At 35.6% G+C, this 21,459-nt stretch overlaps 1 protein-coding gene across 1 annotated transcript; it reads left to right on the top strand.

Annotated features, from left to right (window-relative positions):
- Positions 1–201: 201 nt before the first annotated feature.
- On the top strand, positions 202–21,456 carry LOC114362503 (uncharacterized; the record flags this gene model as incomplete). The annotated part of the gene is given in 30 exon segments (XM_028317937.1): positions 202–378; positions 1,983–2,097; positions 2,610–2,714; positions 2,920–3,107; positions 3,276–3,587; positions 3,867–4,074; positions 4,475–4,645; positions 5,102–5,227; positions 5,329–5,628; positions 8,263–8,430; positions 8,836–8,961; positions 9,083–9,388; positions 10,425–10,592; positions 11,053–11,178; positions 11,448–11,747; positions 13,486–13,653; positions 14,424–14,546; positions 15,350–15,655; positions 15,865–16,041; positions 16,256–16,390; positions 17,030–17,338; positions 17,654–17,827; positions 18,198–18,332; positions 18,623–18,796; positions 19,366–19,503; positions 19,900–20,217; positions 20,624–20,800; positions 20,887–21,030; positions 21,033–21,215; positions 21,302–21,456. Coding segments are annotated over 29 exon segments (5,484 nt in total), but the record flags the coding sequence as incomplete, so codon positions are not given.
- Between the last annotated feature and the right edge of the window lie 3 nt (positions 21,457–21,459).

Genomic DNA, 21,459 nt, shown 5'->3' with positions numbered 1-21,459 from the left:
AGTCTACAGCACATAACACAATCCTTTTTATTGCGAAATAGCATCTATTAATTACTACATAAGATGCTACAATGTTTACCTTCATTTGCAGTCGTCCGTACTAGATATTATGTTTCTTATCTAGTTATTTCCTTCCAGATATTAATCGATAGATATGGTAATCGCGAATGCCAATGATAATAATAATTTCGTTCAGTTTGCCCATGTCATTATAATTGTTCACATCCTTATTATTTACCTGGTGGTATTGTGTTTTAGTAAAGTGTTCGTGCAGTGTTTGGATAAGTGTTTGAGTGATATAAAACATAATAATAACAAGTGAAAGTTGCAAACATACCAGTGCTTTATAAACTTCGCAAATTTATTTAAAGATTTTCGGTGAGTATTGAATGAACTATAATTTTATAGCTATAAATAATTGAAACTCATCTCTTTTGAACCAATCAGTAAAAACTAACAAAACAGATTAATGAGTAAAACTTTATTACTTAGTTCGCTTTGTTTAAAGACATAACTTTGCAGCAATCATTACATACTTTTGATATTGAATCAGTAAAGTAGGTAATTATCTCCTAATTAAAAACATTCTTGATGACATCACAAAGTAGGTAGGTAGGTACTNCACACTAAGGTACTGAATGTACCTACAAGAAATGGCATGTTGTGCGTGCATAGATAATACACGACAAAGTTTAGAATGTTATTTCGGTTTGGTTTGAGTATTAATTTTGTCACGAGGAACTTTTCTCATTATAAAAAGCTAGTTTTCCTTTTTAATGTTGCCATAATATCAAAAATCTATTCTCAATGTGACTGCTTAGCACCAATAGAGCTACCAGTCGACAGCACTTTAATATTTTTAGAGCAATCTAGCGCCTGTTGCAACTTCAATAAAAGATTCCGTGTGTAGGTACATATACAACTTGATGTACTATCATCTATACAATAATAATAATTGTCCATAAACAAACAATGTCCATAACTGAATTAAGTTTCAGCCAGTTTTCTCAACTTGTATTGATTTTCTTGATTACCACAATTAATTGTGAAATGTATCACCATTTGTGTTGAAATTCACGACACAAATAACGCTCAGTCATCGCGATGTCAGATAGGGGGATTTCCTGGGAACCAGGGTTTTATTGTGGCTTTTGGGGAATTTGACAAGAAGAAATCCCTGTGTGGAAAAATTGTTAATCGTATAAAAGTTTCAGGGGATAAAATGTTATCTAATTGAACTCGGAAAAATGTCGTCTCTATGTAATATGTATGATATTAGGACACCGAGTTAATGAAATATCTGGCTGAATAATATTTAAAATATTGTTATTTATTTGAGATATTGTTAGAGATTTGATAATAGTAATATGTTGAAAATATTGGGGCAAAATTCATAGAGCCATCCAGCAGAACTAAGTCATCCAAAGACGAACTCTTTTTTATATAATTCAAATTCACAATTTTTTTATGCATAACAAGCCAGTTATTTGACCACAATCGCACCTGATGTTAAGTGGGATGCAGTCTAGGATGGTACATGTCTGCCCTGTAAGTGCCTATTCACTCTCACCTTAAAAAGTTCTTCTTGTTATTATTTCTGTACCCCCAGTGAAAACGGAGTTAAGTCGAAAATGGTGATTTTTGGGAAATCGCATTTGAAGTTAAAAAAAATCCTGCTTCGTCGCTATTAGAGATAACTTGGNTTATTTTACATCAACAACGATTTCATAAATAGGAAATAAGTACCATGTAGGTATTAGAAATTCAGAACACTCTTCGGATTATGACAAATATTTGTTATAAGGAAACTCTACTATGAGAAATGTATTGAGTTCGTGACATTCTCGTATGCTTTTGTTGTTTGTCTCTCTATACGAGTATTTTGGAAGACATCGAATCGAAAGGCAGAAATTCTATTTATAATAATATGTTACGTAGTTATTACTTTTCCCAATCTTACGTAGGTGATTACTTTTTTCCAGGAATGTCAGAAGAAACCAGTATTTGTTCAATAAGACTGAAATAACATAAAAATGGAGTATCGGATATCCATTACACTTGTTTGGCTGCTAGTATTTTCTTTTCACAGTAGCTATGGTAAGTATTGTAGCCCCTACCTAATTACTGAACTTTTTTATTCAAATCAGTCAGAAGTATTCTTTCTTTTTTTTATCCACATCGACGAAGCTCTTGGCCTGTATTTCTGTTATCTTTTATATAGTAATTTCTATTCAAGCAGCATTTTATTCATTATCTTTTTATAAATAATAATAATAATAAATCTTTGGACAATTTCACACAGCGCCAGCTAGCCCCAAAGTAAGCAACTTAATGCTTGTGTTATGGGTGCTTCTTAACGGATATACTACTTATATACTTTTTTTTAAATACATACATATAATACATAGTAACACCCAGACCCGTCACAGAAATTAAAATTCATCATTTCAATTTCTGCCCGGCCGGGAATCGAACCCGGGACCTCTCGGCATAGTAGTCCGCTCTGAGCCACTACACCAAACGGCCGACAAAAAAATGTTACAGGAAATGTATGAATTCATACGGATTTCATACATTTCCTGTAAATTATACACTAATATTTCTTACAGGGTGCGAAATGGGACCTGTGGGTTCTCTCTGGCTACCTCGTACTTACTCTATTAATGACACATTCTTGGGAGACATATTCACTGATGAAACTAGAAGCATCGCAAGTATGTGTATTCAGAATTACCTACATAAATGAAAGAATTTCTATAGCTTTATGTATTATCACAAATAATGAGATCATCATCGCCAAATTGACATAAAAATAATATTTGGAACAATATAAAACTTTCAGTTTAATCTGGAAATCTAACCTCATTAATCTGATTATCATGATATTTATGATAACTTTGTTTATATTTTCTTTCACAGGTATAAACAGTATTGTCGTCACCACTAGTCTGAACGGGGGACCCTATTTTGGAGCTTCCTTAGTGGATTCGCAATTCACATTCTTCACAGTCGACTCCAACTTCGAAAATTATGAAGAATATGAAACTGAGACAATTTTGAATTTCAATTTAAATTTCAATTGTGTCGGAGGAACAACTAGAGCTATGGTAAAGGCTTGCATTTTCAATTGCAATAAACAAAATGTATCATGCGTGTCAAAGCGATATAAACGTATTTACATGACTATTAGCCGATAAAAATGTTATCTATATTAAATCTTGCAGAAATATTTTTTCCGTGAATTCACTTTTAAATTATAGTTGTTAATATTTCAGACTATTACAATCAATATTCAAGACACCAACAATAACGATCCTGAATTTATACCAGATGATGAGTTTAAATTCACCGTCATTCCTCCACTGCCACCAGGTTTTCTGATAACTAACTGTTTTGGTGAAATTACTGTAAGAGACATCGATTTGACGACACAAAGAATCGATTTCGACATTATCGATAGTTCGTTATTCGAGATAGAGTATGATGCAGAGTCGTCTACTGTGCCTAAAGAATTCAAAGCTTCAATAAGAACCACCGCGCTAATACGAAATATCCCTGAACCAATAGTGTTCACAATAAGTGCAACGGTAAGTTTATTTAGAATTACTTAATGCATTATAAGTAAATTTTATGAATGAAAAGAAGAAATTCGATGAAGACCGAGACTTAACTATATTTCATTGATTTGATTACCAATAAATAAAAAAATAATCGAAACAATATCAGTAGGTCATTTTTCACTGACTCTACATAACTTTCTCTAATTAACTGTCAAAACACGTTTTCCAATAAATCGATAACATCACTTCTTCGTCAACTCTACGAGATGTGAATTGATTGGTTCATAATTTAATCGAACATTTCAGGATGTAGACTTAACAGGTGACCAACCCCGAACCACGTACGCCACAGTAACAATAATAAGCGATGGTGAATTCGAGTTGCCCGAAGAGCCAGTGTTCACACAAACATTTTATTTGGCCACGTACACAGAGGACCATCAAATTACTCTACAGGAGACAATTTCACTACAGCAAGGATATACCGAAGACGTACAATTCAGTTTAGACCAAGGTATTCTTTATATTCGGAATCTATTTTCGAATCTCCTAGGAAATTACCCAAAACTTTCAATGTATCTCGTAAAAGGAATCTCATTATTGAGGGTCTGGCCTTCACGCTTAAGAGTTGAAAAGAACAACTTCATCCTAAACCTTGTTCAATAACGAATAAAGGAACGATGTAAATGGATACAAAATATCCTATCAAAATCTTCATGACAAAATAAAGTATTTTTTTTATTAATTTGGACCACAAACATATTCAGAATTCTATACAAAAAAAGACTTTATTTGGAAACAAAAATTAGCTTTAATTATAGTGAATAGATAATTGTTAAATTAAAGCCAATCTGGATCTGGGGAAAGCCTATTTTCTGCAGCAAACTTTGGCTCAAAATAATGAATAATTTCAGGAAGTACCCAAAACTTCGCAATTGAAAGAAATGGCAGTGCTATCTCGCTGGTTGTGGCGACTCCGCTGTCCGCTGAAGTGTTCGCCCAGCGTCAGATCCTGCTCGTGATAATGGCCGAACTCGAGAATACCAGCGGCGCCAGTGCTACCATCGTTGTAGAATTGCCAGAAGGTAAAATGCTTATTTCAAAAAGTATGTACTGCTTATTCTCTTAGTTGCTGGCTATATTAAAATTTATATTCAAATTATTTATTGTTATAAAGGTTGTTCAATATAATATTGGACAGTATGAACCCTTGTCAGGCAGCTGTCTTTAATGTTGGATTAGTTTCTCTCGATCCTGAAGGTTAAGCTTCGATTCCCACATGGTGATACCTAATATTAAACAAACAACTTAATCAATTGAACTATTTCTCTGTTTGCTTATCATGTCACGAACATGGCTTGACCATGTTAATTGTTGATGTTGATGATGTCTAATGCATCATACTCGTAATGTTGTGACCTAAGTTTTCACAGCAGAAACGATATCGTGAACCAAACATTGCCTAACTCTGTTAGTTTTAATTCTTACTTATTATTATAGTAAGAGTCGAGCATTTTTTTTATATCTGTTTTTATTTTCAGAGGAAGAATTAAAATTTGAGCAGTCTACATACGAAGGAGCTATAGTTGACAACGTTTTAGACGTTCCCCAACTAGTTTTGTCTCAAGGCTATGGAAACGATCCCGTGTCTGTGGAAATATTAAGTGGTAATGATTACTAGACCTAATTTCACTTTTAATTTTTTGTCGTCGTTGATGAAAAATTATGATGTACCTATAAAGCGAACTGTTCAATACTTATATTTTAGATCACGCGGGATTCTTCGCTTCCACACTTCAACAGAACACGATCACTTTGACCATGTCTCCGCTCGATGAGGATATCATCGAAGAAAACAGCTTCCTAAACTTACAAGTACTGGCGTCAACCAACCGCACCTCGGCATCTACTGTAGTGACTCTAGAGATCGTGAAGAACGATACTGTAACCCCTGTGTTTGAGCGTGCGGTGTACGAAGGCGAATACGACTCGATGGACGGACTGACACTAGAACCTATCATCTTAGTACAGGGCTACGACGCTACTGTAGAGGTCACCTTGCAAGGAGGTATGTGCTCAATTCAGCTGTGAACCCTTTAAAGTTATTTATAACTTTAAGAAATCTGCATGAGGCCGGAATCGAACTCACGACCTTTTGCTTGCCGTGCGACTGCTCTTCCATCTGGGTTACTTAGACAGTAGATGAACTGAACGAAATTTTCAAGTGTAATACGCTGTTACGGCCTCTTAAGTTTGCTAAAAGCTCACTAAACCAGAAGTATTTACATACTTACATGTGAAAGCTTTTGTAAATTCCTTCAATAAAAACTCGTGTTGACTGTTGTTTTAGGCCCTTAGGCAGGCTTCGCCACGAGTACTAAATTTGACGAGTAGCTAGACTATTTTTTGTACCAAAAAACAAGATGCATATTTTGATATAATTAAAACAATAATAATATGGGTTGTTGTTCACATTGAGTCAAGTTATCTACTCGTATGTGTATCTAGAAGTCTGTATTTACCTTCACAACGTAAAACCCGCCTAGGTAAATTTTTTAATGGGACAATATTATTTGATCCTCTAAAAACTAATTGATCTTTTTTGTATGTGCACTTTTAAAAATAAATGATGTTTATTATTATATTTTATCTATATATTAATTATTGGGTCTATATTAGTTGATCTACGGATAAATTTTGAATGATCTTCATTAAAGGTAACATAATATTTATGTTTAACACACTCTTTTAATATTTGGTAAACAAAAATAATATTTGATCCTCTTTTTTAGTTATTGATCTTTAATTTTGTTAATTTGTAGATTTTTATATCAAGTTTGCCTTTTAATATTGATCACCTAATAAATACATTTCGATCTATGTATAACTTAACTTTAAAATATATTTGATCTAACAAAAAATATTATTGGTTAATATTTTTAATTAAAAAATATCTTTTAACTTACGCGGTACTTTGTGGTTGAGTGACAATCGTCCGTCATTGGTTACTGAGTTGGCCAAGGGCTTAGCGGCCAATAAGCAAGCAGAATGGTACATTGNGGGGGTGAACTATTTTCTTCAAATTCGCATGAAACCATCCTTTTGATAATACCTATTCAACAAAAAAATAATCGTTCAAATTGATTTATAATCGGCGGAGATATTGCGTATAAAAAAGTTCATCCCCAATTTTCCACCCTTAGGGGTTTGTTTTTTCTATTATTAAATTTAAATGGGACCACCCTTGAGGTATTACCTATACGCCGAAAAAAGATTTGTTCAAATCGGTTCATAATTGGCGGAGTTATCGCGTAACAAACATAGAAAAAAAAAAACATACGGGTCGAATTGAGAACCTCCTCCTTTTTTGAAGTCGGTTGAAAAATAAGTACCATAACACAATTATTTTGAAGATTATTTGATATAGACAAAAAATAATTTAAACAAATCGAATTATTTAAAAAAGTATAACAATATTGAATATTTGGTGCTCATTTCTTTTATTTTTGAAGACCAACAAGTAACGATCAGATATAATTTTTACATCTCAAATTTTTTTTGCGTAGTTCAAAAGAGGTTAATATATCGATCGATTTAATTTATTTTATGTCTCAAAGAAAGAGGATCAATCATTAAAATAGATGACCATTTAGATTTTTTTATTTGCCGTTTTTGCTAATTTAAAAAGATCATTTAAATACATGCCTTTTTTAATCAATTTGCAAAGCAATGAAGTCGGTTGAAAACCTAGCTTGATTTATAGCCCTAGCCGTATCCGATTTGGCGCTCATCCAACGTCTATGTTTTATTTGAAATTCAAGAGGTACTGCATCTCCTTTTTGCAGCCAATATGTTTGTCATGTAGATAATGTATTGCGTAATGGATGGAAAATTGAAAATTCCTCCATGTTTACCGTTCTCGCAAATATTTATACGCTTTTGATTAACTTATTACATCGGTATCTGTTTAATTGTTACTGGCTGCATTAGTATATAGGGTGTTTTGGGAAAATTTAATGGGGCAACTACGATCATTAAAGTAACAGCACTTATAATGGGAGTCGTTCAAAGTTTTCGCTTTTCCTTACTAATCATCATCATCAAGCTTATTCCTTCCGACTCTTCGTCATTATTTATATGTTCCTAAGTAAAGCTATAAGTTTGATGGGCGCTGCGGCCCCTTTATAAATATTAAATGCTTCGTCAGTCATGTTTACTCGACTTTGACAGTTGTTTTAATCAATACACATGATATATTATGAAGGCTGTCCATATTACAAGCCCCTTCTCTTTAGCTAAGCGTGGTTCACGGAGTCACGGCTATTTGTAGAGTTCGATCGAAGGAAGCGGTATAATATTATAAAGTATTCCATAATGTTACGATCTGTATAATTAATGAAACAGTTTTTGAGTTATGAAGCGGTCAAAAATGGCTATAATGGTTCACTACACATCACACACGGTGCTGCTCGCCAGTTCTGTTACTTGAACTTGGTTTTACACGCTACCGCGTGTCTAGATAAGTGCCTTATTTATAATTGGATCTTAGGTTCGATTCAGTTCAGTTATTTTCAAATCATATTGGCTTGTATTTAGATCTATTTGTTAAGTTCGAAATCATGATAATTGATTTACTGTTTACTGTTTGGCGCATATCTAATTATGTTAGTACGCTCTTCATTAAAAAAATGTAATTTTTCAGAACACGCTAGTTATTTTCAACTGGTACAAGAGGGTCCGTCAATAAGTTTGACCGTATCCAGCCTCCCATCGGATCTGTTTCGAGAGCAAAACTTACTTCTGTATCTATCGGCCACCAAGCCTCGTACGGTCGGGGCCACCACTGCAATCTCTATAATGCTACCTCCAGGTAAGTTACTCACTCATACTTTTATTTACCTTGTAGATACCTAGTTACACTTTTAATGCTTTGAAATAACGAAAACCACAAAAGGTATTATAGAGTCTATTGTTGTTATGAAAGTGATTTCTTTTGGGGGCCGAATTTGCCTGTGCTACCTAATACAAAACATACATGTATTCATTGGTGAAGATTTTCTAACATTATAACCTGAAAAAAAGCTTATAACAAAAATATTTAAAGAACTATTCTCATAATGAAAGTGAACTTTATTAAATTAACCTATAAAGTGCAAGGTTTCTTTATAACTTATGGTAAGTTTATTTTCCTTAGTTCTGAACATTCCCACTTACTTATATCTTCGAACTTGAGTTCTATGCTATTGTTATTGCCAATTATACATTTATATCCCAGAACCCCAGCTGCAATTTGAACAACAATACTACAGAGGTGTGATTGAGGACAACGTTTTGCGACTTCCTTCGCTCATACTGACTGACGGCTACGATAACGAAGATGTTTCTGTCACTATTTTAAGTAGTAAGTATTAATATATACCTTCTTATTTATTGCCTTACCTATTTACGGTATACGGATAGGAACCTTCTTATTTACGAGTAGTTACTTGTATAAGTCTAAAATACTTATATTAACTTTTCAGGCAACGGAATAAACGAGTACTTTACCGCTACCATCCAAGAAAATAGTATAACGGTAACGATGTCACCATTAGACGAGGAAATTATAGAACAAAATACGTTTTTGAATTTGGAAATCGTTGCCGCCACGAACCGTAGCTCAGCGTCGACTATAGTTACGCTGGAGATAATAAAAGAAGACACTGTGACGCCTGTTTTCCAACGCGCTATCTATGCGGGTGCTTATGAAGCGCTCGATGGGTTAACGCTCGACGAAATAGAGCTCGTGCAGGGATACGATGAATCAGTGCTGTTTTCTTTGCAAGGAGGTAACGCCTAATTTTAATTAGAGAAGCAAACTAACTGGCATTTTTGTACGAAAAGTTGAGCTCTACTGTAAAAAGTAAGATACGATGTGGAGGGAGACCATCCCGTATAATATGTAGACATACGTTCAAATTTCTATATAACCAAGAGATTAGTATTAGTAGAATCCTTAAATACATTCATGAATTAATAATTGTCTTGAATTAAAATCAAATTAACTTTAATAATACTAGTGTGTAATGTAACATTATAAGTAAAAGAGCTTAAAATTACTTAATACATTTTCATATTTATTATCTACATTAGATAATTGTATTTTCATAAAACTCTAGGTATGTACAGTCACGGAATGAAAAGGTTCGTCAGTTTTCAAATTGATTCCTTCAACGAATCGCGAGCACATGTTACCTTTTGAAACTATGTTACAGAATAATCTCGAGTTAGAGAAAATAATCTTTAACTGTTCGTCAGTAAAGTTCAAAATTATTCAGATCAAAGTTGTTTGACGATTTATCTTGTCAAGAAGATTATTATGATTGTAAACTAAAACCTTCTTGTTGGTTCAACCTGCCATTATTGTTTCTATTAAATAAAATAAAAACTATTGTCAATTGGTCAATGTCATCATTGCATTGCACTGATGGGATAGAAAAATAAACAAGCAAAACCTTATTCGTTAGCAAACGTCACATTTATTTTAATGTTAGCAGCACTGTTTCTTGCACTGTTATGTTGGCAGGTTTGATTCTTACAGTACCTATATAGCCAGCTCTACGTTATACAGCATGAAGGTGCTCATCAACAACAATGACCATTTAGTGCAAGCAAAAACCGACACTAAGGTGACGAACCTTTTCATTCCGCGACTGTACAATGCGGACCTACTTACTTAAATGGCAGATAACTAAATACTACGTAAATTTTCTACACAATCGTCCTGCCAATAACTCTTTGGAATTTCTACTGAGAGTACCTAAGTAAATATTTTATCTCTCAACTTCCAACGTTAATGTTATAATCATCATCGAAATGTTCCAGAACATTCCGGGTACTTCGAAATAGTTCGAGTCGGTCCTCGCATAAATCTCACCGTATCGAGCCTTCCTACAGAGCTGTTCAGGGAGCAGAACCTATTACTCTCTATAGAAGCCACCAAGCCACGGACGGTGGGCGCCAGCGCTGCCATTTCTATAGCTTTGCCTGCAGGTGACAAGTCGATTTATTTACATTTCAAATAAAGAATGAATGAAAAACGTTTACCCATTTGCTACCAAATAATACATTATTGACGAGACTATTTGTCCACAACTTTTGGCTGCAATCTTAAATTATATTTGGTTAGACTTATAAATTCTGTTTAAAATTCGTATTATATGAGAAATATTAACAAATCTTTTATGTATGAAAAACGAGCTAGTTTTACTTCGTATAAAATCTGCATTTCTGCATTGAATATTGGATTTTTATTCTTAAAAACACACATTGTTGCAATGCGCAAATTAAACCTTACAAATATTGACGGTCATGAGTACGGACTCTAAAAAACGCAAGCGCGCCATCTAGCAGCAAATCGGCGCAACACTGTTTTGGCGCGCTTTTTTGCCCACAATATCTGAGGTTGGAATGTTGGAATCCTGACGATAAAATATTGTGTGAACATTTTCAGAAATCCAGCTAGAATTTGAAGACCCCAGCTACACTGGTGTTATAAAAGACAACATCTTACAGCTCTCCGAACTTAAACTAAGCCAGGGCTACGATACCGAGCCTGTTTCAGTTAACATTGACAGTGGTAAGACTCCAAATTTTAATTTTTAATTTTTATTAGGTAATCAAATTGAAAATCACTAAATTATTCGCTATCTGTGGGAGATAGAAAGAAAAAAGTCTATGGTAATAATTTTACTCGCTGAAAATGAAATGCTTCCCGGAATTCGATTACCTACTTAATTATATCAATGAGCATTAATTTGTAAGCACCATTGATCCACATTTGTACAAAAAAAACTGATAACTAACCTAAGAATGAAATTATTTTTTAATTAATTTGTTTTTTTCTAGACTATGCGTCGTATTTTACCACTGTGATCGATCAGAACATAATAACGCTCTCAATGTCACCATTGGAGAGCAACATAATAGAAGAGAACACTTTTATGAACTTGCAAGTGATAGCGTCAACAAACCGCAGCTCGGCCATGACGATAGTAACCCTGGAGATAGTAAAGAATGACACTCTGACGCCGGTTTTTGAAAGGCCCTTATACGAGGGCGTTTACGATTTAAGTGAAGGACTGGTGCTTGAGGAAATCGTTTTGGTGCAGGGCTATGACGACACAGTGGAGGTTTTCTTGCGCGGAGGTAAGAGACTTTTTTAGATATTGTACTCTAGTGGTTATCGTATTACAGCATAAAGAGCAGACATTTTATTGCATGTGTAGGTACTTTTAATCATATCAGAACAATTAATACCTACCTAATTAATTGGATGAAAACTCTTCAAAACATGACGATCGTTCACTTATTTTAGAACCTACTCGAATACTCTGCCAATTTGCCGTGTTATTATATTAATCGCTCAAAGGGATCTTTACAAAATCATGAATTCAATGGTGGAATCAATCAATTAAGGGCACTTGCCTAATTAAAGTCAATATGGGCTTTTCTATTTATAAGTATCCCCAAATATGCTCTATCTGTACGCATACCTGCCTTCATATTTAGGTATTCGTATAAAACCCGAGTAGCATACCCATAATTTTGACCAACAAGGGGCAAGCTTATTGTTTCACAAAACACAATATTTAGCATTGAAACACAAGTCTTCAATTTCATTACAATTCAGTTATCCAACAATAAATATCCCAAAGCAGTAACTTAGTTTAGATAATGTCTAAATAAACATATTCTTAACTAAATACTCGCTACGAAAAATCTTTTGAATAAAAGATTTTATTTACTAGTAATTTATACAAGAATAAAAAGATCTAGATTTCTCTATTTACGAATGGTATATTCATTTTATTGCCTTTTGCCTAGTCCTCAAAACTCTTAAAGTAATGAAGTGAATTAATTTAATAACGTAGGTAGCTTTCGTCGTAAACTTAACATGTCAAGGTATTTTTTCTCCTCCACATTCTGCTATATTCGTATCATTTCAAATGACGTTAAAACCTAAAGCTCTACAGCTTTCAAGTAAAGACGACGTTACATAATCTAATGTACCGTATTCAACATTTTGCAAAAAAAATTATGACTTGATGGACTGAGTACCACACTTGAACGAGTACTACTAAAATATTAAGTGTCATCTCTCTTCCACCTTTCTCAAGAAGAAACGGTTTTTAACATAAAAACACATTCAGCTACATATAGCTAGCCTCAGTTTTTATCTGTAGGCGAGCTGAACACCACTTGTCTGTATTTTATTACTGACAATTACCGTTTTATGTGATAAAGAGTAAGCATCGCACGTTTTTTCTGAGTACTCGTAGTCCAGAGCCAAAAGGTATTTCTGGGCCTAGGCGCTATAGGGAAATGTTTCAACCAGAGACCTGCACCTGACACAAAGCTTAAATATTACATCAATACGTTAGCGGGTGTAGGTGGCAACCAAAAACTCCGCAGCTGTGTGAAAATTGCCGGGAGTTTGTTCCACGTTTCGCCATTTTTTCTCTTCTGGCGATTTATCCAGTTGAATTTTCATTCGTTTTAACGACTGTAAACGGCAACCGTTTAACACGTATATTATCTGAATCGCTGAAACGCTTTACGTAGCTCTACCACCTGTGCTACGAATACAGATTTTAAGTTACGGATTCATTCAAAAAATATTGTTTTATTGTTGGGGATATTTTATTTATTTCTTTGGTAAATATGACGCACTCTAGGTACTTTTGTCATTACCACAACACCTTCTTTTTCACGTTTTGCTTTGATTACAATCTAGCTTATGAAATATCAGGTACAATTAATGTAATATAATTTCCTTTATGTATCTCAGTAACCAAAAGAACAAAAATGTAACTAAGTAGGTATATTTGAAAAAATATGACTGCCTACCAAACATATTGATTACTTTCATGATTTTCCATTACAGAACACGCTAGTTTCTTCCAGTTAGTCCAGGCAGGTCCGAGCATAAACTTGACCACCTCAGGTCTGCCGGATAACTTGCTCAGTGAAAATAACCTATTGCTCTACATTGAGGTGACCAAGCCGCGGACTGTAGGAGCCAACACTGCAGTATCCATTTCTATGCCAGAAGGTAATTATTACGTGAGAACTTAAAGAACAGTCTTTGGAATTTCAGGCCTCTATACAGTGTATTAGGTGACGTTTTCATACAATTTGGTAACTCCACCACATCTAGTAATTGTATAAAAATGTCACGCTGCGCTAAAAATGGCTGAAATGCCAAACTCTCGGAGTTTTTAGGGACCTTTAAGGATGAAGCACACTAATCAACCCGGAAACGGATCGTAACCGTATCAACTCGAGGCGGTCAGTATTCTTTGTAAGAAACTCCGCTCAGCAACGCACATTCATCCGCACCGTTCGCCTCGCGGCGAATATCGATACGGTGTAGATCTCTTTCCGGGTTGATAAGGTGTTCTTCATGGGTTTTACAAAATTGTTTTAGTATTTTTTTTATTTTTATTTGATTTGAGAACGAAAACCACTTAGGCTGAGTTGCACCACATTATTTTAACCGTAACAATGACAATAACCAGTGCTTTTTGTATGGAGTTTGACAGATTTTTGACGTTTGTCAAAGTTAAAGTAAGATGGTGCAACTCAGCCTTAGAGCAACAGTGTTTATTTATTCATTTGTTTTTATGTGAATTTGGAAAGGTAGAAGTAATAATCTGGTTTGTTATCTTTAGGTCTTAACCATCAATGGTAAGTCAAACTTTACTGAAACTGTATTCTATTCTTCTTTGTTCTTCTTCTAGTCAAAATTATATTGTTGTATGTATGTACAAAGTATGATTGCATTCTTGGCCTTTACTTTTTTCTCTACATTCCTAATTGCAGCCAGGGACATAAGATTTGCATACGAGTTCTATTATGGGACACTCCGTAGAGAAGAGGTGTGGATTCAAACCATCCAATTGAGCGTTGGCTACGAAGAGAGTGTGACCTTTTCGCTAAGTGGAGGTAAAGTTTTCAAATATTTTTATTTCATACCTTGACAGATATTCAAGTTTACATAAGCCATTAGATAAAAATGTAACGTTTTGGCCTATATGCAACGTGTTCTTGACGATATCTCTTAACTCTAGAGTAGGGTAGAGTAAGACCACTTAAATTAATCAAATGGCACTAAAATTATTTATAAATTCATTATTTTCTTACTTTAAAATTTATTTTAATATTGTGTACTGCAGAAACTTGATCGTTTAGGGATCACTTATTTATTTACTTCGACTAACAAAAGGATTACTAACAATCACATAGCAAACGCGCAATAAGCTTGTTAGAAAGTCAGGCCCTAGCAGCTCCATTACTTACTCGTACTTCTCGAGTTAAGAAACTTTGATTAAGAAAGGTCGAAGTCACACGACGAGAAACCGGGTGTCGCATCTTCTTATACCATTGCCTCATTTTATAAGGCCGAGCACAACGCACTGCGCTAAAAAAAATTGCCGCCATTTTTGTAAAGGAGTTTGCTGCACTATTGCGATCATAGTGCGGCGACTTACGAAGCTATTGTCCATTATCATTGTTATTATTATAACAATTTTAACTGGTCATATAATAGGGATAGTAACTCCTTTTTGCGGTCAAAATATTTCACAATTCATGAACATTTTTTTTTTCTTATAGGACAGGAGGCAAGCGATTTAGAACGAAGCGCGAATCGTTTATACAATCAAGTTATACATTTCCATAAATAACGTAAACGATTGCTCACCTCACATCAAAGACGCACTGATTCTTCAACGTTTGTACATTTTCAGAATATGCATCGTATTTCAATGTGTCGAGCGTGCAAAATCAAATAATGGTGTATTTACGAGAGCCGATCCCAGACAGTTCCATCGAAGAAAACAATTTCCTGCTTCTAACGCTTTCTGCGTCCGCTCTAAACGCTGTAACTGCTACTACCACTATAGGTATTGACGTCGTTAAAGAAGATCTAACAACGCCTGTGTTCAGTCAAAACATTTACTATGGCATTTATGCTGGACCATCCAATATAAATTTTGATACGATCAGCTTAGTCCAAGGCTTCGACGATTCGGTTACATTACACCTAGTCGGAGGTAAGGACTTTTAATACCTAGTTATTAATAACCTTCCAGGTAGCAATTAAGTATTTATAGCCATACTAAACAAAAAATACAATTACTTTAAAATTTAGTTTTAATTTGGCTTGGAATTTTATTGTATTTCAGTAAGTTAGATGGTCTTATTAGATAAAATTGAAAAAATCCTCATCACATTACCATTCATTGTTTCGTTTCTATTTCAGAGCATTCCAAATATTTCAATATAATTCTTTTCGAGAACGGCACCGTGACGTTGGAACTACACGACGCCATACCAGAGGAAGTTATTTTCGATGAAAAAGTGCTATTGTTCAGTATTTTAGCCGAGAAAGAATTTACGGTTGGCGCCAACGCGGTTGTTTCTATAAGTTTCCCGAGCGGTAAGTTGTTGCTCGCAATTAACATCGATAACTTTATTTTTACTTTTCAATCACTAACATTCTGTTTTCTTTAAAGTTAAGCATGTTCTTGCAGCTATATCTACAATTTTTTAACTTACCTTTGTGTCTTAGAAAATCTGACGTGCTGGCGCATAATTTATTGCGGTTCTTTTAAAAATAAATTTTTCAAATACATTTTCAATACAATTTTCAGAGCTAACTGAGCCAACAGTTTTGAGGTTTGCTAAAAATATTTACACTGGATCGCTACAGCAAAACGATATGAGCTTAGAGGATATTGTTCTTGAAACGGGCTATGCAACAGGCACTCAATTCGAGCTCACTGGAGGTAAGATTTTATTTTTATTATCGTGATGGATTACATCCCTGTTTAATTTCCTACTAATGAAGAAGGCCTATTTATTTGCCTATCAGGAACTCATTTGTCAAATAAACTACAACTTTTATGTTGGATTGCACCACCTGACAAACCCATACAGAATACACCCGTTATCGTTATAGTTACGGTTAAAGTTAGGTAGTGCAACTCAGCCTTAGTTTCGATAGTCAGATAAAGATAGTCGTAACTGTCCATTGTAAGATGGCGTTAAATGCCAAATAACTAGGAACTACGAGTATTTCAGTAACCGGTGGCAGTATGTTAACATGTTGTCAGTACTACAACCTACATTCTTTATTTTACGACGTACTGTATAAGATATATTGTAAAGTAAACCAATTAAGCACCAAGAACTTGGTAGCCGTAAATTTTACAATCCCATAAATACCGCGCAGTAACTGGCAGGTTTATTTGTGTTTATTTTCAACGTTGCGTGTTTTACACGACGAATAGCGTGATTTGATACTGACCCGTAATCGAGTATATCAAAACGAATTTGTTTCTTACGTTACATAAGATAATTAAGTTGGTACTAACACAAATCACGAACACAGTAGGTGCTTATACTTACACGCTTTGTGATTTCAGAATTCTCTGAATATTTCACTATGGCGAGCGAAGGCAACATTTTAAGACTTTCACCGACAAATTCTCTTCCGGTCGAGGTTTTCAGTCGTAAATTCATATCTTTGGAAGTGGAAGCTCGTAGAACAAGAGCTTTTACCGTCTTTACTGCTGTTATAATTGAAGTGGAGCAACCAGAAGCAGTTGTGCCACCCGTGTTCGCTGAAGCTTATTACAGAGGAGTTTATACACAAGAAACTGGCTTGGAATTTGAAGACAGCATACAACTGGCCCAAGGATTTGACAACACTGTAACATTTACATTGGAAGGAGGTACCTAAATAATTAAAAAGAATACCAATATAAATGTCAGTTACATAAAATGCTGCAATATTTAGATTTGTTCATTCCTACAAATGAATATAGTTGAATGAACTGTACGAAGCAGGGTACAATAACATAAAAAAATTGTTCCGGCAAAACTTAAATGCGGTTGTTGGACTATTTTTGACAGCACTTACATTGGTAGATAAATACGTAGAATTTCAATTAGTTAACTCAGTGACAGACAGTGGTATTGTGTTTTAAATGACAGAAGTTAATACCTAACTACGTTACTACCTATGTTAAAATAATTAAAATTTTCAGAATCTTCACAATGGTTCGCAATTGTACAAGTTAACAACACTCTCGATATTGCTATCAATAACAACATTCCGGCAGAAGTTGTAGAGGCCAATCATAATCTGCTGTTTAGTATTGTGGCTCGAAAAGAAGGCGCCACTGATGGCCGCGCAGCTATATCAATCGACCTGCCTAAAGGTACGTTCATACAATATTTTAACCGACTTCCAAAAAAAGAGGAGGTTTTTAGTCAGTATTATAGTACTTATTATTATTCTGTGGTATTATCAACTAAGACAAACAAAGGTTTACACTCATAGTTTTTTCTTAGATTTACGCCCGTATTCACAAACATTACTATGAGGTCTCCCAGTGCGCGTGGACGCACAGGGTGACACACGAACCAATCACAGAGCTCTATTCAACACTGTGCGTTCGATTTGCTGATTCACTTAAGCAAGCATCGTTTGTGAATACGGGCGTTAATTACCTATTACATACTTTTTTCTGAATTCCAAATAAAATTATGTATTACATGATCAATGATGTTTTATTTTATCATCGACAGAAGTAGAGACGCCAACAGTGATCAGATTTAGCCAGAATAACTATGTGGGTCAGATTCAGAACGGTTCATTAGAGTTACCACCTGTGACCCTTGTTGAGGGCTATGATATAGCCACCCAACTCAACTTATCAGGAGGTAAGCTTACTTAAGGACGAAGCAAACTTATCACCCCAGAAACGGAACGCCTCGCCGCGCTCAACCGCGGGGCGAGGCNTTAGATTTATTTATTCCTACAAATGAATATAGTTGAATTAAATGTACGAAGGGTACAATAACATAAACAAATTGATCCGGCAAAACTAAAATGCGGTTGTTGGACTATTTTTGACAGCACTTACGTTGGTAGATAAATACGTAGGATTTAAATGACAAAAGTTAATACCTAACTACGTTACTACCTATGTTAAAATAATTAAAATTTTCAGAATCTTCACAATGGTTCGCAATTGTACAAGATAACAACACTCTCGATATTGCTATCAATAACAACATTCCGGCAGAAGTTGTAGAGGCCAATCATAATCTGCTGTTTAGTATTGTGGCTCGCAAAGAAGGTGCCACTGATGGCCGCGCAGCTATATCAATCGACTTGCCTAAAGGTACGTTCATACAATATTTTAACCGACTTCCAAAAAGGAGGAGGTTTTTAGTCAGTATTATCAAGTAAGACAAACATAGGTAATACGCTCAGTTTTTCTTAGATTTACGCCCGTATTCACAAACATTACTATGAGGTCTCCCAGTGCGCGTGGACGCACAGGGTGACACACGAACCAATCACAGAGCTCTATTCAACACTGTGCGTTCGATTTGCTGATTCACTAGGCCCGGTTTTTTGGATCGTAGTTAAAATAACCAATGGTCAAATTTGACAGATGACAAATGACAAGTGGTTAAATATCAGAAAAAAATGTTTTTCGAACAATGGTTAGCTTGACTTTTATGACTTTTAGTTCATTTTTTAACTATTGGTTTACATTTTGTCAATATTTAACCATTAGTAGCAAAATTTAACAATTAGTTATTTTAACTATGAATCAAAAAACTGGGCCTTAAGCAAGCATCGTTTGAGAATACGGGCGTTAATTACCTATTACATACTTTTTTCTGAATTCCAAATGAAATTATGTATTACATGATCAATGATGTTTTATTTTATCATCGACAGAAGAAGAGACGCCAATTACAGTGATCAGATTTAGCCAGAATAACTATGTGGGTCAGATTCAGAACGGTTCATTAGAGTTACCACCTGTGACCCTTGTTGGGGGCTATGATATAGCCCCTCAACTTAACTTATCAGGAGGTAAGCTTACTTAAGGACGAAGCAAACTTATCAGCCCAGAAACGGAACGCCTCGCCTCGCGGTTGAGCGCGGCGAAAAAGGTATTACGGTGTTGATCCCTTTCCGGGTTGATAAGTGTGTATGACCTTTAATATTACAAGCGCTTTTTTATGCGAACGTTTATTATAATGCAAATAACATAAGGCTTTTGGAAGGATTTTCTTCGCTCTTATTTCTCACGGTGCTAAGAAATAAGCGATCCGGAGAGGATAAAGGTATTTTCTTTTTGTAACCAAATTGTCGCTCAAGTTATTTATTTTCTTTTTTATTTTGAAAGTTGTTGGTACAAATTCGTGGTTGTAATCGCAATTATATTCATCAAATTTATTTTTTTACATTATCTTTTGTTGTTTTCAGAATACGCCCCGTACTTTACACTAACCCGAGACTTCAACACCGTAACTGTTGAGCTGGCTGTCGACTTACCAACGCAAAACATCGCCGAAAGTGCCTTTATAGTGCTTACCATAGAAGCGTCGTATCCAGAGGCGATCAGTGGCCACACAACGATCGTACTTGAGCTTGTCAAAGAGATATCTACAGAAATAGTCACTCCAGTGTTTGAGCAAGCTTACTATGTTGGCCAATACTCGGAAGAACAGGGATTACTATTCGAGGATACGATTCAGCTCATTCAGGGCTTTGACGAATATGTTTCGTTCAACCTGGACGGCGGTGAGTAATACAGATTAGCATAATAAACCCATCCTATTTAAATTTACTCGTACAGATTCATTTTCTGAGTATAAAAGTTATCAAGGAAAATTTTCGGCTATATAACATCACCCTACAACCAAGAGGGGCGGAGCAGTAGAGAAGAATGTTGCAAATACGGGAAATATTATTCAAAACTATTTTTACGCGTACAAAATCGCGGACACAGCTGGTAGTAATATTCCTTATGAATTCAAATTATTGTGAATTACCCTTTCACGCTTAGGAAAGCTACATAGCAGACAAAGATAAAATTAAGTTTCTCACAGGAGATTACTAATCACTCATAGCTTTTATTCTTTGCTCGGTGTCAGTTCAAATTCGAAGTAGGTGGTAACGATCATCATCCTTATCAATTGAATTTCAGATAGTGCGCAATGGTTCACATTAGTGCCGGGCTCTGATAACACCTACAGCCTAGCACTCTCCAGTCCCATTCCGGCAGCTGTCGTCGCCAACAATCAGAAACTCATCTTCGTCGTCACGGCTCAGAGGTCTGGTGGAGTCGCCGCCCGAGCCACTATTGTTATAGCATTGACTGACGGTAAGCACGAATCTCACGAGAGTTACAATTGTCTGCATCCCACAACATTACTACACATTTCGGTTCAAACCAACTGTTTCTTCCAGAAATCACCACCGATCAGGTTCTTGGTTTCGACCGGATAAGCTACGTTGGCTCCATCGCAAACAACTCAATCAGCTTGAGCCCCATAGTACTGAGCGAAGGATTCACGAACGAAGTAGCATTCACGCTGCACGGAGGTGAGTGCTAATTTCAGATAGTGCGCAATGGTTCACATTAGTGCCGGGCTCTGATAACACCTACAGCCTAGCACTCTCCAGTCCCATTCCGGCAGCTGTCGTCGCCAACAATCAGAAACTCATCTTCGTTGTCACGGCTCAGAGGTCTGGTGGAGTCGCCTCCCGAGCCACTATTGTTATAGCATTGACTGACGGTAAGCACGAATCTCACGAAAGTTACAATTGTTTGCATCCCACAACATTACTACACATTTCGGTTCAAACCAACTGTTTCTTCCAGAAATCACCACCGATCAGGTTCTTGGTTTCGACCAGATAAGCTACGTTGGCTCCATCGCAAACAACTCAATCAGCTTGAGCCCCATAGTACTGAGCGAAGGATTCACGAACGAAGTAGCATTCACGCTGCACGGAGGTGAGTGCTGGCATATGCCCTCC

Source organism: Ostrinia furnacalis, unplaced genomic scaffold (genome assembly GCF_004193835.3).
Source record: "Ostrinia furnacalis isolate ACB-3 unplaced genomic scaffold, ASM419383v2 OfSCF6548, whole genome shotgun sequence".
In the NCBI taxonomy this organism is placed as follows: domain Eukaryota; kingdom Metazoa; phylum Arthropoda; class Insecta; order Lepidoptera; family Crambidae; genus Ostrinia; species Ostrinia furnacalis.
The sequence above is the reverse complement of the archived record's forward strand: the minus strand, read 5'-3'. Positions and strand labels throughout refer to the sequence as shown.